A 17500-nucleotide genomic window follows, 5' to 3' on the forward strand; every position below is an offset into this window, starting at 1 on the left:
CTCATCTGGGATTTGAAATCACAGCATCTTGGTTCACGGCATTCCGATCTTCCTGCTACTCTGATCAAGAACTGATTTCACCTGTATTCCTACCCTTTGGATTTCAAAGGAAATATCAGCTCTGTTAAAAATACACTCAAGAAAAGTTATTATACTCTTCAGGAGTAACGTTAAAACAGAATAATATGCACCACCAACATTAAACAACTATACAGAAAACCCCCAAATTTTTGAAATAAGAAAATGAAATCCATGATGAAAGAATAGTCAGATTAACTAATAACTAAAATAGCAGTGCAGATGGCACTCATCTAACTCTCATATATGGAATTGCGTTTTCACATGTGAAAATCGGATTTGCAGTATCACATCAATAACTTTCACATGTGAAAATGTAACTCTCAGTTACATGTTTTCACATTGACATCACATAAAATCACGTGATCAAAAAAACAAATGTGTATTTTTTTCTGTAAGGGTGGCCGGGGACGTTCAGCCTACTTCTTACAAACACAAAGACCGTGTCACACTGAAATCCTTTCCCTCCATATGTTATGGATGTATTGATCCGATGTAATAAGATGTGTGTTGATGGTTTCTCTATTGTTTGTGTCTCAGGTACAGAGACCTAGTGGACACCACTCTAGCTGACAAAAAGAAGCTGCCCTCGGAGGAGAAATGTCGCTTTGTCCTGCAGCAGTGCAAACTCCAAGGATGGCAGGTGTGTAGCGGTGTCACTGCTCCCCTATTTTCACTCTCTCTCTCTCTCTCTTTCACTCCCACTCTCACTCTCTCTCTCTCAATTCAATTACATGTAAGGGCTTTAATGCCATAGGAAACATATGCTAACATTGCCAAAGCAAGTGAAGTAGATAATAAACAAAAGTGAAATAAACAACAAACATTAACAGTAAACATTACACTCACAGAAGTTCAAAAAGAAGAAAGACATTTCAAGTCTCATATTATGTCTATATACAGTGTTGTAACGATGTGCAAATAGTTAAAGTACAAAAGTGAAAATAAATAAACATAAATATGGGTTGTATTTACAACGGTGTTTGTTCTTCACTGGTTGCCCTTTTCCTGTGGCAACAGGTCACAAATTGGGTTTGTTTCAGAATTCTTTGTGGATCTGTGTAATAGGAGGGAAATATGTGTTTGTAATATGGTCATGTTAGCAGGTTAGGAAGTGCAGCTCAGTGTCCCCCTCATTCTGTGGGCAGTGGGCACATAGCCTGTCTTCTCTTGAGAGGGTCAGTCACAGTGGTCAGGTACTCTGCCACTGTGTACTCTCTGTTTAGGGCCAAATAGCATTCTAGTTTGCTCAGTGTTTTTGTTAATTCTTTCCACTGTGTCAAGTAATTACCTTTTTGTTTTCTCATGATCTGAGCAGAGAGAGAGAGAGAGAGAAAGAGAGAGATTGGGTCTAACACAATTAGACCCAATCTCTCTCCACTCTCTCTCCACTCTGTGCTCAAAAACAAAGTATGGGAAGATAAATAATTTGAGCCCAGAATGAAATCCCATGGACTCCTCATTAAACCCTATTACAGCTGCCACCCAAACAACCCCACTAGCCTTCACACGCACACACACTAGAGTCCTGCATGGGTCCGTTTTTTTGGAGCCGCACCCACCCCGCGTTGACCACATCAATTCTGAGCCCCACCCAATACCCGACGTCAGGACAGATTTTTCTCGCAACCCGTCACACAAGCATGGAATTGTTTTAAGAGCCGATCTGTATGACTAACTTCAATTTATTTAATTGTTTTCATGATTCCTGAGTAATGGTCTATGTTTCCTTTGCTGCATGAATTAATTTGTCTGCATGTCTATTCAACATTTGGATAAAAGTAAACAATGCCATGAATTAAAAACGCCAGGCTATCTTTTTATTTTCACAATACAATGCATCACATTGACAACTTAAATCGATTTGAGAAAAATAACCTTCTTATTAGCCTTCTTACCTAATGATATATATAGATGATTTACATTCAATATTGTTTAGATAATCAAAGTTTAAATTCAATATAAATAAACTATTCCCAGAATAGCATAATGGGCTACTCAAACTTTTACCAGCCGCACCGGTTTAGACTTTATATGGCCTGCTATGGTCTAAATGAACGAAAGCCTGAATAATGTAGGCTAATAATTAACTGATAATGAACTGAATTACATATCATAAATAAATACCTGATTGCACTTTTTGCAGGCTGTGTTGTTGTCCTTCCAAACTGGGGATTTCACTCATGCAGCACCTGTTTCCAAAATGGTATAGCCTATTCCACCATCATAACCTCTCTTTTGATTTCTCTTGCTAGGCCTACATTAACCATTTTTACCTGAGGTAGGCTAGCCAGGGAAAGTAAACTTGGCTACGTGTCGTTGCCTATTCTCATACAGGGGGAAGGAACATAAGCTCTCCACATGGACAATTAGAATGTTTCAACACACACAAATAATGGACAGTTTCCTGCTCCACGCTCTCTCAATACGTGCGTTGCTGTAACCTTGCCCCTCACAGAATGGAATTTGCAACACAACAAGCTCCTCAGTTTTTAAAAAGTGTAGGCCCTATTATCTTGTTTTAAAAAATGTCCGACACGCAATGTAATTGTTCTGAACCGCGAGCCGACCCGTGGTTTAGATAATGTTTTTATTCCACTCGCCATCTGATTTCTTTGCGGGTGACGCACAGGGAACAGTGGGTATCTGACCGGATGCAGGACTCTAACACACACACACCAATCAGCAGTCTGGAGCGGCCAATGACATCTCCCCCCTCCCTTCCCTGTGTGTGTGACCTCTTTGTTTCACGGTGACTCCCGGCTCACACACGCACACGCTCTCTCACAATGCCTCCCAGACACTTTGTCACACGCACCCAGGCCCACACACATACATTTCTGAGAAGTAGTGTGTATAGGAATGAATAGTCTGGGTGTGTTGGAGCATATCAGACCCTTGGCCTGTGCACCTGTCAGGACACATGGAGAACTACAACAAACTTAATGAATCCTGAAACTGACTGAACCTCAACCCTCCTCGTCTCTCCGTCTCTCTCTCTGTGTCTCTCTCTCTGTGTCTCTCTCTCTGTGTCTCTCTCTCTGTGTCTCTCTCTCTCTGTCTCTGTCGCTCTGTCTGTTGCTCTGTCTGTCTGTCTGTCTCTCTCTCTGTCTGTCTGTCTGTCTGTCTGTCTGTCTGTCTGTCTGTCTGTCTGTCTGTCTGTCTGTCTGTCTGTCTGTCTGTCTGTCTGTCTGTCTGTCTGTCTGTCTGTCTGTCTGTCTGTCTGTCTGTCTGTCTGTCTCTTTCTCTCTCTTTCTCTCTCTGTTTCAGATGAGCAGTAGTAAGGTGTTTCTGAGGTACTGGCAGGCTGACCAGCTCAATGACCGCTGCCACCAACTACACAGGAAGATCATCACCTGCCAGAAAGGTACAACACAACTTGCATCCGTGTGTGTGTGTGTGTGTGTGTGTGTGTGTGTGTGCGCACACGTATTATTAACCCCTCTCTCCCCCTATCCTCTGTCAGTGATCCGTGGCTGGCTGGCCAGACAGCATGTGCGTCATAGACTGTCATCTCAACAGACGGAGGATTGCAGTGTCCAGAGGTTCCTCCAGGGGGCAGAAGACCAGGGCCTGCACACCTACGACCACCTGGTCATACAGAATGCCTCCGACATCGCCCGTGAAAGCGACCACCAGCGATCCCATGGCAACGGGTCACACGGCAACAGCCCGCCCCTCGGGGAGAGGCCCGAGCCAGTTGGGAAAGAGGAGGACACACCCAAGAGGTAAGAGACCAACCCTTTCAACCCTCGTGGAGAAGTCGCTCATGGTGGTTTTGTGTTTCTTCATTGGTTTGAAGCTAATTGTATCATGAAATATAATGATTTAGACTATGTTATGAAGCTGTTGCATCAATGTAAGTAATTCTAAACAAACACAGACACTATAAGGATTTCAAGGTCATAAGGTTTGTGTGTGTGTGTTATATGTGTGTCTATGTGCCTGTGTGTGTGTACAATGTTTGTGTCATGTGATGTGAGTAATGGTGTCATTGAGCCCGTGCTGGCTGGTGGCTTTAATTGCATATGATGATTGATAGTAGGGTAATGAGATAAACCATCAGCATGTGGTAATGTTTCAATGCTGTCGCCGTGATGACACTCTGGCCTCCTTGTCTTATAGCTGCAGCGCATTATACAGCTTTTATTTGGCATCGTTTGAAATATAAGACAGTCCCAAAATGCTTGGTGGCCATCTTTTCAAATGTAGGCACTAGGGAAGGAGAGAAGCTGTCATTTTAGAATGTATTCTAAAATGAGATGGCGCCGAAGAACGTGGCTGACGTTTTACATTCTCCCAACCAACTGGGCTGTTTCGTTAGTTTTTTTGCATTTTGTGTAACTTTTTAAAAAACATATTGTGTACATAGTGTTGCTGCAACTGTCTGGACATCAGAACAGCGATTACTCACCGTGGACTGGAAGAAACTTCTTTCTTTTACGAGTCCGACAAGAAGGATATCCTGCTTTCACTGGAACAGGCCCGGATCCCCGCCTTTTGCGTGAAGAAAAGACGCAGGAAAAGGGGCCACAGATTGGGCTTCCTTCTGAAGATCCATAGGCAAGCGATTAAACTCCCACTGCCATCTGTTCTTCTTCCTAACGTGCAATCATTGGACAATAAAATTGATGACCTACGATTAAGATTATCCTACCAACGGGACATTAAAAAGTATAACATCTTATGTTTCACCGAGATGTGGCTGAACGAAGATATTGACAATATAGAGCTAGCGGAATGTTTCATGTAGCGGCAGAACAGAGACGTTACCTCTGGTAAGACGAGGGGTGGGGGTGTGTGTTTATTTGTCAATAACAGCTGGTGTGCAATGTCTAATATTAAAGAAGTCTCAAGGTATTGCTCGACTGAGGTAGAGTACCTTATGATAAGCTGTAGACCACACTATCTACCAAGAGAGTTATTTCTAGCTGTCTATTTACCACCACAGAACGAAGCTGGCACTAAGACCGCTCTCAACCAACTCTATAAGGCCATAAGCAAAGAAGAAAATGCTCACTCAGAAGCGGCGCTCTTAGTGGCCGGGGACTTTAATGCAGGCAAACTTAAATCAGTTTTACAAACTTTTTACCAGCATGTCACATGTGCAACCAGAGAAAAAAAAATCCTAGACCACCTTTACTCCACACACAGATATGCATACAAAGCTCTCCCCCGCCCTCCATTTGGCAAATCTGACCATAATTCTATCCTCCTGATTCCTGTTTACAAGCAAAAACTAAAGCAGGATTTACCAGTAACTCACTCAATACGGAAGTGGTCAGATGACGCGGATGCTACACTACAGGACTGTTTTGCTAGCACAGACTGGAATATGTTCCGGGATTCATCCAATGGCATTAAGGAGTACACCACATCAGTCATCGGGTTCATCAATAAGTGCATCGACTACGTCGTCCACACAGTGACTGTACGTACATATCCCAACCAGAAGCCATGGATTAAGGCTACATCCGCATCGATCTAAAGGTTAGAGCTGTCACTTTCAAGGAGAGGGAAACTAATCAGGATGCTTATTAGAAATCCCGCTATGCCCTCAGACAAACCATCAAACAAGCAAAGAGTCAATACAAGATTAATATTGAATCCTACTACACCGGCTCTGACGCTCGTCGGATGTGGCAGGGCTTGAAAACTGTTACGAACTACAAAGGGAAACCCAGACATTGGCTGCGCAGTGATGTGAGCCTACCAGACGAGCTAAATGCCTTTTATGCTCGCTTCGAGGCAAGCAACACTGAAGCATGCACTAGCGCACCAGCTGTTCTGGATGACTGTGTGATAACGCTATCGGTAGCCGATGTGAACAAAACCTTTAAACAGGTCAACATTCACAAAGCCGCTGGGCCAGACAGATTAACAGGACATGTAGTCAAAGCATGCGCAGACCAACTGGCAGGTGTCTTCACTGACATTTTCAACCTCTCCCTGACCGAGTCTGCAATACCTACATGTTTCAAGCCGACCACCATAGTCCCTGTGCCCGAGGAAGCAAAGGTAACCTGCCTAAATGATTACCGCCCCGTGGCACTCACGTAGGTAGCCATGAAGTGCTTTGAAAGTCTGGTCATGGCTCACATCAACAGCATCCTCCCGGGCACCCTAGACCCACTCCAATTCGCATACCGCCCTAACAGATCCACAGATGATGCAATCTCAATTACACTCCACACTGCCCTTTCTCACCTGGACAAAAGGAACACCTATGTGAGAATGCTGTTCATTGACTACAGCTCAGCGTTCAACACCATAGTGCCCATGAAGCTCATCACTAAGCTAAGGACTCTGGGACTAAACACCTCCCTCTGCAACTGGATCCTGGACTTCCTGACGGGCCGCCCCAGTATGCAACAACACATCTGCCACACTGATCCTTAACCCTGGGGCCCCTCAGGGGTGTGTACTTAGTCCGCTCCTGTACTCCCTGTTCAGCCACGACTGCGTGGCCAAACACGACTCCAACACCGTCATTAAGTTTGCTGACAACACAACAGTGGTAGGCCTGATCACCGACAATGATGAGACGGCCTACAGGGAGGTGGTCAGAGAACTGGCAGTGTGGTGCCAGGACAACAACCTCTCCCTCAATGTGAGCAAGAATAAGGAGCTGATCGTGGACTACAGAAAAAGGCAGGCCGAACAGGCCCCATTAACATCGACAGGGCTGTAGTGGAGCGGGTTGAGAGTTTCAAGTTCCTTGGTGTCCACATCACCAACGAACTATCATGGTCCAAACATACCAAGACAGTCATGAAGAGGGCACGACAAAACCATTTACCCCTCAAGGGACTGAAAAGATTTGGCATGGGTCCCAAGATGCTCAAAGTGTTCTACAGCTGCACCATCGAGAGAATCCTGACCGGTTGCATCACCGCCTGGTATGGCAACTGCTCTGCATCTGACTGAAAGGCGCTACAGAGGGTAGTGTGAAAAGCCCAGTACATCACTGGGGCCAAGCTTCCTGCCATCCAGGACCTATATAATAGGCGGTGTCAGAGGAAAGCCCAAAAAATTGTCAGAGACTCCAGTCACCCAAGTTATAGACTGTTTTCTCTGCTACCGCACGGCAAGCGGTACCGGAGCGCCAAGTCTAGGACCAAGAGGCTCCTCAACAGCTTCTACCCCAAAGCCATAAGACTGCTGAACAATTAATAAAATCGTCCCCGGACAATTTACATTGACCGCCCTTCCTTTTGTACACTGTTGCTACTCGCTGTTTATTATTTATGCATAGTCCCTTCACCCCCACCTACATGTACAAATTACCTCAACTAACCTGTACCCCCGCGTACTGACTCGGTGGTGGTGCCCCCTGTATATAACCTCATTATTGTTATTCTTATTGTGTTACTTTTTTATTAGTAGTTTTTGTTTTTGTCTACTTAGTAAATATTTTCTTAACTCTTCTTGAACTGCACTGTTGGTTAAGGGCTTGTAAGTAAGCATTTCACGATAAAGTCTACACTTGTTGTATTCGGCGCATGTGACAAATCAAGATTTGATTTGATTTGATTGTATTCCTGTATTTCTTCTGAACATGCTAATAAGACAGCGATAAGCCTCCAATTGGCCTGTCTGATTGTGTTTGAAAATACAATTTTATTATTATACCTTAATTTCAACAAGGAACACAGACTGAGACCAAGGTCTCTTTTACAGCTGGGCCCTGCCTATACATGTTTACACATACAGTTTAGGTACAATAACACAAAAAATACAGCAGCAGATTGTTACATTTACACATAGGTTATTCCCCTAACAGCACAAGAACTTGCATTACCAGAAACAGTTACAAGCAATACAAAAATAAAAATCCTCCAATAAATGTTTAAAATGGGCAAGGGGGACAAGAGTCTCAAGTTTAAGTTTAGTCTGAAGGCTATTCCATAGACAAGGAATGTAACAGGAAAAGGCAGCCATACGCAACTCTGTGGAAATCGCATGGGCCTCAAGTGTAATCCATTCTTGAGACCTGGTTTTAGGAATTATAATTCTAATGTTGATGAGTGATGATAAATAAGAAGGTAGTTTATTCAGAAGTGCTTTATAGACAAACACGAAGCATGTTGTTCTCGTCTCATGGACATCGAAGTCCAACCCACATTTTGATATAGAACACAGTGGTGAGTTCTGTAGCTAGCACCCGTAATAAACCTAAGTGCGCAATGATAAGTAGCATCCAGCGATTTAAGTGTGGATGCCGTAGCATGCATTTATATAATATCCCCATAATCTATAACAGACATAAAAGTAGCTTGCACAATTTGTGTTCTATTTGTAGAGAACAAACATGTCCTGTTTCTATAGAGGAAGCCTAGCTTGATTTTTAGCCGTTTACAAAGTTCGTCAACATGCATTTTAAAAGACAGTTTATCTTTCAACAATATGCCTAAGTATTTATATGCAGACACCTGATTCATTTGAGAGCCATCTGAGCTCGTAAGTGCAAGTGTATTTTCAACCAACTTTTTGAATCTATTAAAAATCATAAAATGTGCTTTCTTTGCATTTAAAACAAGTTTCAGCTGTATAAAATACCCTTGTAATATCTTAAAATCTGTCTCCAATAGTGATAATGCTTGGTCAGCCGTTGAAGCGATAGAGTACATGACATTGTCATCAGCATACAATTGAATTTTACACTTTCTTATCTCATCACCGATATTGTGTATGTAGAGAGTAAACAGTAATGGACCAAGTATAGAACCTTGTGGGACCCCTTTAACCAACTCCAATGGCTCCAACTGGATGCAGTCGACTCTAACAGCCTGACCTCTATCCTTTAGATAGTCATGAAACGAACGACAGACATCCGATCCCAGTCCTATTAACGACAGCTTACCCAAAAGTATCGCATGGTCTACAGTGTCAAAAGCTTTATACAAATCTATGAACAAGATGGCACAGTACTTTCTATTATCTAGGGCATTAGTAATATCATTTACAACACGTACAGTGGCCGTAGTGGTACTGTGTTTAGGTCTGAAGCCAGATTGATTGCTAGAAAGAGTATTAAGTATTGTTAACAGTTAAAAAAGATTGTAGTTGCCTATTCACCAATGACTCTAGAATTTTAGCCAAACAGGAGAGCTTAGAGATGGGCCGATAATTATCCAATTGACTACCATCCCTGTGGGAGTGTACCATGCCAGATTACTACGCTACTCCCACTTTTACCAAAGTCTGTAACCTCTTCAGACACACAGACAGACCCCCCCCCCCCCCCCCCCCCCCCCACATGGTCCAGAGGGACAAACAGATGGCTTCCCCCGGATTAGAGAAGGAAATATCAAATTCCAGAGTGAATATCATATTAAAGCAAGTCAATTAGATTTAAACAATTAAGAGCAGAAGCAATACATTGGGTTTCTTCATCCCCCATATTGACCTCTTTAGCACATATTTGTAGCATGACAGATGATGCAGACATACTGTCACGTCCTGACCAGTGAAAAGGGTAATTTGCCATAGTAGAATGGTCAGGGCGTGGCAGGGGGGTTGTTTTGTGTGTTTTGGGTTTTTTTGGTTCTAGGGGAATTTTTTTGAGTTTTCTATTTCTATGTTTCGTTTTCCATGCTTGGCTGAGTATGGTTTCCAATCAGAGGCAGGTGTCTTTATTTGTCTCTGATTGGAAGCCATACTTAGACAGCCTGTTTTCCTTTGGGTTTTGTGGGTGGTCGCTTTCTGTTTAGTGTGTTAGTATACCTGACAGAACTGTTTGGCTGTCGTTTGTTTTCTTTGTGAAGTGCTTTGATTAAAAGATGAGCACTCAACACGCTGCGCCTTGGTCTAATCCTTTCGACGCCTGTGACACATACATTGTGGATGGATAATTATTAACTTGTATTTAACCAGGAAAAAACACATTGAGACCTAGGTCTCATTTGCAAATGTGCCCTGAGAACAATACAGAAAATAAAATTGGACATAATTTAAAACACAACATTTAATAAATAGCAAATAGTATATACACAATAAACAATAAAACATAAAAAACATTTATAAATATAAAAATCCCTAGCCTTTCTCCTAAACTGACCCAGAGACAACAACACATCCAAATGAAATGTTACTTGGAGATTATTCCACATGATAGAGGCCTGGTAGGAAAAGGTAGATTTACCCAGCTCTGTGGATACACGTGGAGTCTCCAGCATTAACCGACCCTGTGACCTAGTGTTGTAATCCCAGTTTCTATATTTGAACAATGATGTTAAGTAAATTGCTAGTTTATTGAGTAAGGCTTTATAAACAAAAACAGAATAATGAAGTGACATACGTGTTTTTAGCGAGGTCCAACCAACTTTATAATAAAGGATGCAGTGGTGAGTGTCAGAATTGTCAGATGTTATAAAACGAAGTGTGCTATGATAAATTGTGTCCAAGGGTTTCAAAACATTGGTAGCTGCATTCATGCCATATTCTATAACAGGAATAAATGTAGACTGAATGATCTGTTTTCTACTATTTAATAAAAAGCAAGCCCTCTGCTTATAGAAAAAGCCCAACTTAATTCTTAATTTCCTGACTAAATCGCCAACAAGCTTTTTAAAAGATAGCTTCACGTTAATCCAGATGCCCAGATATTTATAGGCGGGGACACGATCAATGGGGGCACAATCTAACATACTTAAGCACATATCACCAGTTACATTATTACATGATTTAGAAAATAACATGTAATTGGTTTTAGCAGCATTTAGTACCAACTTCAGGTCAACCAATGCTTTCTGCAAGGTAGTAAAAGCAGATTGATGAGTCAACAGATCCTGAGCTGCTGTATGGGCAGTAGCGTATACAACAGTGTCATCTGCATACGGATGGAAGTTACAGTTTTGTACAGATAGATTTGGATAGAAAACACTCTGAAGTTTCTAAAACTGTTTGAATGATGTCTGTGAGTATAACATAACTCATATGGCAGACAAAAACCAGTGAAAAATCCAACCAGGAAGTGGGAGATCTGAGAATTGAAGTTCTTCTTGCACTTCATAAGGCTTCCATTGGCTGTCAAAAGCCTTCAGAAAGTTTTTTCATCATTCTCCTGTAACCGGGCAGAGAATAGGAGCTCAGTCAATGAGTGGACTGCCTGGTGACCAAGGACTTGGTGATGCGCGAGCCCGATAGCGCGCCCCTACTTCTTTTTCTTCTGGAATGAATACGCTATTGTCCAGTTGGAATATTATCGCATTTTTTCGGAAAAAATACCATAAAGATTGATTGTAAACAACATTTGACATGCTTCTACGAATGGTAATGGAACATTTTGACTTTTCGTGTCTCGAATTACGCTCGCGCATTATGCCTTTGGATAGTGACCTGAACGCATGAACAAAATGGAGGCATTTGGACATAAATATGGATTATTTCGAAAAAAAAAACAAAAAACATTTATTGTGGAAGTAGCTGTCCTGGGAGTGCATTCTGACGAAGATCAGCAAAGGTAAGAGAATATTTATAATACTAATTCTGAGTTTAGGTGACCCCAGAACTTGGCAGGTGTCTGTATAGCTTGCTTTGATGGCGAGCTATGTACTCAGAATATTGAAAAATGTGCTTTCGCCGAAAAGCTATTTTAAAATCTGACACAGCGATTGCATCAAGGAGTACTGTATCTACAATTCTTAAAATAATTGTTATGTATTTTGTCAATGTTTATGATGAGTATTTTTGTAAATTGATGTGCTCATTCACTGGAAGTTTTTGGTGGGAATACATTTTCTGAACATCACGCGTCAATATAAAATGCTGTTTTTGGATAGAAATATGAACTTTATCGAACAAAACATACATGTATTGTGTAACACGATGTCCTAGGAGTGTCATCTGATGAAGATCGTCAAAGGTTAGTGCTTCATTTAGCTGTGTTTTGGGTTTTATTGACACATCTCCTTGCTTGTAAAATGGCTGTGTGGTTATTTTTGTCTATGTACTCTCCTAACATAATCTAATGTTTTGCTTTCGCTGTAAAGCCTTTTTGAAATCGGACAATGTGGTTACATTAAGGAGAAGTGTATCTTTAAAATGGTGTAAAATAGTTGTATGTTTGAGAAATTGAAATTATGATATATTTGCTGTTTTGTATTTCGCGCCATGCTATTTCACTTTACTGTTGACTAGCGTGGGACGGTCACGTCCCACCTAGCCCAGAGAAGTTAACCTCTCTAGGGGAGGTGGGACGAAATCGTCCCACACTATTCACAACAGACAGTGATAAATCAGAGCGCCAAACCACACAGCAATTTCCAAGCAACTAGCATGCATCACAAATACCCAAAACACAGCTAAATGCAGCACTAACCTTTGATGATCTTCATCAGATGACACTCCTAGGACATTATGTTATACAATACATGCATGTTTTGTTCAATCAAGTTCATATTTATATCAAAAACCAGCTTTTAACATTAGCATGTGATGTTCAGAACTAGCATACCCACCAAAAACCTCCGGTGAATTTACTAAATTATTCACGATAAACGTTGACAAAATACAAAGCAATTATTTTAAGAATTATAGATACAGAACTCCTTTATGCAATCGATATGTCCGATTTTAAAATAGCTTTTCGGCGAAAGCACATTTTGCAATATTCTGAGTACATAGCTCGGCCATCACGGCTAGCTAATTTGACACCCACCAAGTTTGGGACAACCTAAACTCAGAATTACTATTAGAAAAATTGGATTACCCTTGCTGTTCTTCGTCAGAATTCACTCCCAGGACTTCTACTTCAACAACAAATGTTGTTTTGGTTCCAAATAATCCATAGTTATATCCAAATACCGCCGTTTTGTTCGTGCGTTCAGGTCACTAGCGAGCGCATTTCGTGACAAAAAAAATCGAAATATTCCATTACCGTACTTAGAAGCATGTCAAACGCTGTTTAAAATACATTTTTATGCTACTTTTCTCGTAAAATAGCGATAATATTCCAACCGGGCACCGTTGGATTCATTCAAAGACTGAAAGAAAAAAATTGAGAAGTCTCGTGAATGCGCATCTCCAGTCTCACTGTCCCCAGGCTGACCACTTACAAACTCTGCTGCTGCACTTTGCCCAGAGACAGCAGACACCCCATTCCACTTTCTGGTGGCTTTAGAGAGCCAATGGAAGCCTTAGAAAGTGTCACGTTACAGCACAGATGCTGTAATGTTGATAGAGATGCAACAGAAGGACAACAAATTGTCAGACAGGGCACTTCCTGCATGGAATCTTCTCAGGTATTGGCCTGCCATATGAGTTCTGTTATACTCACAGACACCATTCAAACAGTTTTAGAAACTTTAGAGTGTTTTCTATCCAAATCTACTAACTATATGCATATTCTAGTTTCTGGGCAGGAGTAGTAACCAGATTAAATCGGGTACGTTTTTTATCCGGCCGTGAAAATACTGCCCCCTACCCCAAAGAAGTTAACAACTTCATAACTGTCAAGTTCATAACTGTCCACTTTCCTCAAACAATAGCATGGTATTCTTTCACTGTAATAGCTACAGTAAATTGGACAGTGCAATTAGATTAACAAGAATTTAAGCTTCCTGCCAATATCAGATATGTCTATGTCCTGGGAAATTGTATTATTACTTACAACCTCATGCTAATCGCATTAGCCTACGTTAGCTCAACCGTCTCGTGGGGGACCCACCGATCTGGATTTGTATTAGATGAAAAGTAATTATATTATGGTTGTCACTCTAGAGAAAAATTCAGTTTATTATGTTTGGTTGGAACCAGGATCAAACATCACCAGAAGGTGTGTTGGTCCATGGTGAGGAGAAGGAGAGAGGAGGAGAGAGAAATTGAGCAATAGAGGGAAAGAGAGGAATGGGGTTGAAAATTGTCAAATGTTCATTTATTTATCATGTGGATATTATTTCCTGCCCCCTCCTATAGGATTGTGGAGAAGATCAGAAGAAACCAAGATGGCTCCGTTAGTGGGGGGAGCCGGACTATCCGCCACTTCCGCTCCAGCTCAGTGCCCATCCCCCTGGCTATGGAGAACTTGGTACATTCCAGCCCTGGCCCATCCATCAAAACAGCCCTGCAGCAGGTGGCCTATAACAACGAGGATGGGGGAGGAGTGGGGGGGCTGGCGTCACCAAGGAAACAGCCTCCCCCCAAACCCAAGCGGGACCCCAACACTCGTTTGAGTGCGTCGTACGAGGCAGTCAGTGCCGGACTGACCCTGGGACCCTCGAGAGAGAGTCCTACCCCCGAGGGCTGCGGGTCACCTGCAGGAAGCCCCCCAAAAACACAGCTGTCACCTACGGATGGTACACACAATTATGATATACTTCTCAACTATCATTACCTCAGCCTTTATGTACCCCAAAACACTGCTGTCTCCTATGGATAGTGCCTATATACACCACAACACCCCAACTATTATAACCTAAGCTTCTTTGAACCCCAAAACACAGCTGTCAGTGGAACTGTTGTGAACTGCTTCTCCTCTCATCTCTCCCCAGCTCTGTCCAAGCCGCGGCCCCACAGTGATGACTACACCACCATGAGGAAGGTGCCTCCTCCCAAGCCCAAGAGGAGCCCAAACACCAAGCTCACGGGCTCCTACGAAGAGATCAACGCTGCCGGCATTAACCTCCTCCAGCTACGCCCTGCCGACGTCAAACTGGCCCTGCTGTCCCGCGCTGGGGGACTGGGGGGGGTGATGCGGCACACAGCGTCTGTGGATGGCCCACAGGGGGTGACACTGAGCCTGCACCATGACCAGGATGAGGAGGATGTGTACATAGAGATGGTGGGGGCTCATGCCAAGAGTTACAGTCTGGGAGGGGGCCACCAGGACCCACCCGACAGCCCCCAGCAGGGAGATGCCGAGGCCGTCTACGAGGAGATGAAGTACTTCCTGCCCGAGGAGGTGGGACTTCCGGTGGGAAGCACGGTTGCCATGGCGACGGCCGCTGGAAAGTTGGAGGTGTTAGGATTGATGTTAGGGGGGTTAGGGTTGGGCTTGTCTCCCTCTCAGAGTGGGGAGGGGAAGAGGGCAGGGCTGGGGGGTCTAGCCACCACTATGGAGGCCCAAACATCTGCCACCGGAGGGGCCAGCAATATCCCTGCACCCTTCCCCAACCTTCTCCCACACCGCCCCCCCTCTCCTGGTGTTCCCCCCCTCCCCCGTCACCTGCTCCCCTGCGTCTGACGAGTCACCCCTCACCCCTTTGGAGGTGAAGAAGCTGCCTGTGTTTGAAACCAACCTGAACTACGCCGGCCCAGACAGCCCCCTCTCCCCCCAGTACTCCCGCCAGCGTGCTGACTCCTCCCCCTCTCTCTCCGTCCTCCTCCCAGACAAGCCCACTCCTCCTCTCACCCCTCCTCCTCCTCCCCCCATTGCCCTGCCTCCCCCCTACCGCCCCCCCCTCCCACTTTCCTTTCCCCCCAGAGTCCAGCATCCTCTCCCTTACCCGGGCTGCTTCCGTCACGGGAGGTGGCAGCTCGGACTCTCCCAAACCCTCCTACTCCTCCTCCTCTTCCTCCTCCTCTCATAGGGCTGGAGGGGAGAAGCCCCCTCCCTACTCTCCAGCCAAGTCCACCCGTCCAGAGCCACGCCGTTCCCACTCCTGCTCCTCCTCGCCCCTGCTGTTCAACCCAGCCAACGGGAGACCCCTGACCAGCCCTCAGCCAGCCCTGGATGAGCTCAACACCCTGTTCAGCTCTGGACGCAGCCTGCTCAAGAAGACCACTACAGGACGCAAGATGAGGGAGGGAGGTGAGTCACAATGTAACACACACACACACACCCTTAAGGTCTTTCCATTGCTTCTCACACTTCTCCTGAGCCTAAAAGGTAGCTACATAACTTAGAGTGTATCCCAACAGTTATTTAACAGCGAGAAGCTCTCCCTGTCCCTCTCTCCTCTCTGGTGTCCTGGCGTTAACCTTTGTTTTTCATTAAAGATGCTCCATCACTCAGATTTAAGAGGCAGCATTGGGCCGACCCTGACCACGCCTGGACACTGCCTCCACCGTAGGGAAGGGAGAGGGGAGGAGGGCAGACCGATTATCTCTCTATGTGATCACACTGTCTCATACACATACATTGACCTGAATGGGGATGCCTGTTATAGTTATTATTTCTCTGTGGTCACATGATTACTTCTGGTAGTGGTCTACATTAGGGCCCTAATCCTTCATCTGTCCAGTGAAACCCCTGGCGTCATGGAAAGAGTCTGCATGCCAGAGGAGGCTGGTAGTCAGGGTCTTGACCGCTGTGTTATTTTGAGGGGTGATAGCGGGGGGATCTGAGAACGGGAGATGCTGCCGGGCTTAACGGGACAGCCTGCTTCCGTTCCCTCCCCTGCGCTAAACAGTTATCCGTGACACCCGATGCTCCGGGGTGGCCCGCGGATTAGGGGAAGTATCCCAGCCATGCCTGTGACGAGCAGCCTGCTCTTCCTGTGGGATACGGGAATGCTGCAGGAATGTCATGGGGAAAGGGCAGGTGGCGACATTGCATTCCCCCCCAAAACTTCTGTCACAGGAGAAGCATTCCCTTTGATTTATGCACACACTCACACACAATTATACAAACACATACCATTCTTTCATTTACATTTTCACTTACTCACACACATAAAAAACCCTATTCATATCGCTCTTTCTCTCTCTCTCTCTCTCTCTCTCTCTCTCTCTCTCTCTCTCTCTCTCTCTCTCTCTCTCTCACACACACACACATACATACACACCCACAGTGGCTCCTGTTGAGTGGGAGAATTCTGGTGGTTATATTTAGTCCTCTTGTGACCAGGAGTCAGGCATTCCTGATATAGGACGGCAGAATTCCCATCACGCAACACTTACAGACACACAAACACAACACACACACATTCTGTCTGAGAGGGTTCTCTGAGCTGGTGGGCCTGGTAAGGGGGCAGGTGATTCAGGATTATCGTCCCAGGATTCTTGGAAGCAGAAGGGGCATGGCCTTTTGGGGGGCTTTTAGACACGACTAGACTTACAGATTAATATTAGACATTCAATTTAATGTATGGAAACAAACCTATGGCAGTAACATTGTAATGTGTGTGTGTGTGTGTGTGTGTGTGTGTGTGTGTGTGTGTGTGTGTGTGTGTGTGTGTGTGTGTGTGTGTTTGTTTGCGTGCCTCCTCCCAGGGTTCAACTCCAACATCAACCTGCCAGGTAGAGAGGAGCACCCAGGCTCCACCTCCTCGTCTCCGCAGCTACAGGACAAGAACGCCAACAACCACGCCACCCCCTCCCCAAGCCCCACCCCCATTGAAAACGGCAACCGGCTGTCCAACGGTAAGAGCCGATGTAGGTGTTGGGGTCAGGTGATGCGTTGAACGATAGGGGGTAAAGAGGTAGGAGGAGAAGAGAAGAGAGGAAACGATCCCAATGATTCCTTTGGTTCCTCCTCGTC

General features: G+C 44.4%; 1 protein-coding gene across 1 annotated transcript in view; it reads left to right on the forward strand.

The window, feature by feature from the left end:
• The window catches only part of LOC115155830 (unconventional myosin-XVI-like), a 181558-nt gene that overhangs the window by 146017 nt on the left and 18041 nt on the right, over positions 1-17500 (forward strand). Inside the window, 8 exon segments of the mRNA XM_029702807.1 lie at positions 619-721; positions 3349-3445; positions 3545-3806; positions 13996-14375; positions 14571-15208; positions 15210-15473; positions 15475-15829; positions 17233-17382. Coding sequence (XP_029558667.1) covers positions 619-721; positions 3349-3445; positions 3545-3806; positions 13996-14375; positions 14571-15208; positions 15210-15473; positions 15475-15829; positions 17233-17382 — 2249 coding nt within the window.

This window comes from Salmo trutta, chromosome 20 (genome assembly GCF_901001165.1).
Source record: "Salmo trutta chromosome 20, fSalTru1.1, whole genome shotgun sequence".
Taxonomy (NCBI): Eukaryota; Metazoa; Chordata; class Actinopteri; order Salmoniformes; family Salmonidae; genus Salmo; species Salmo trutta.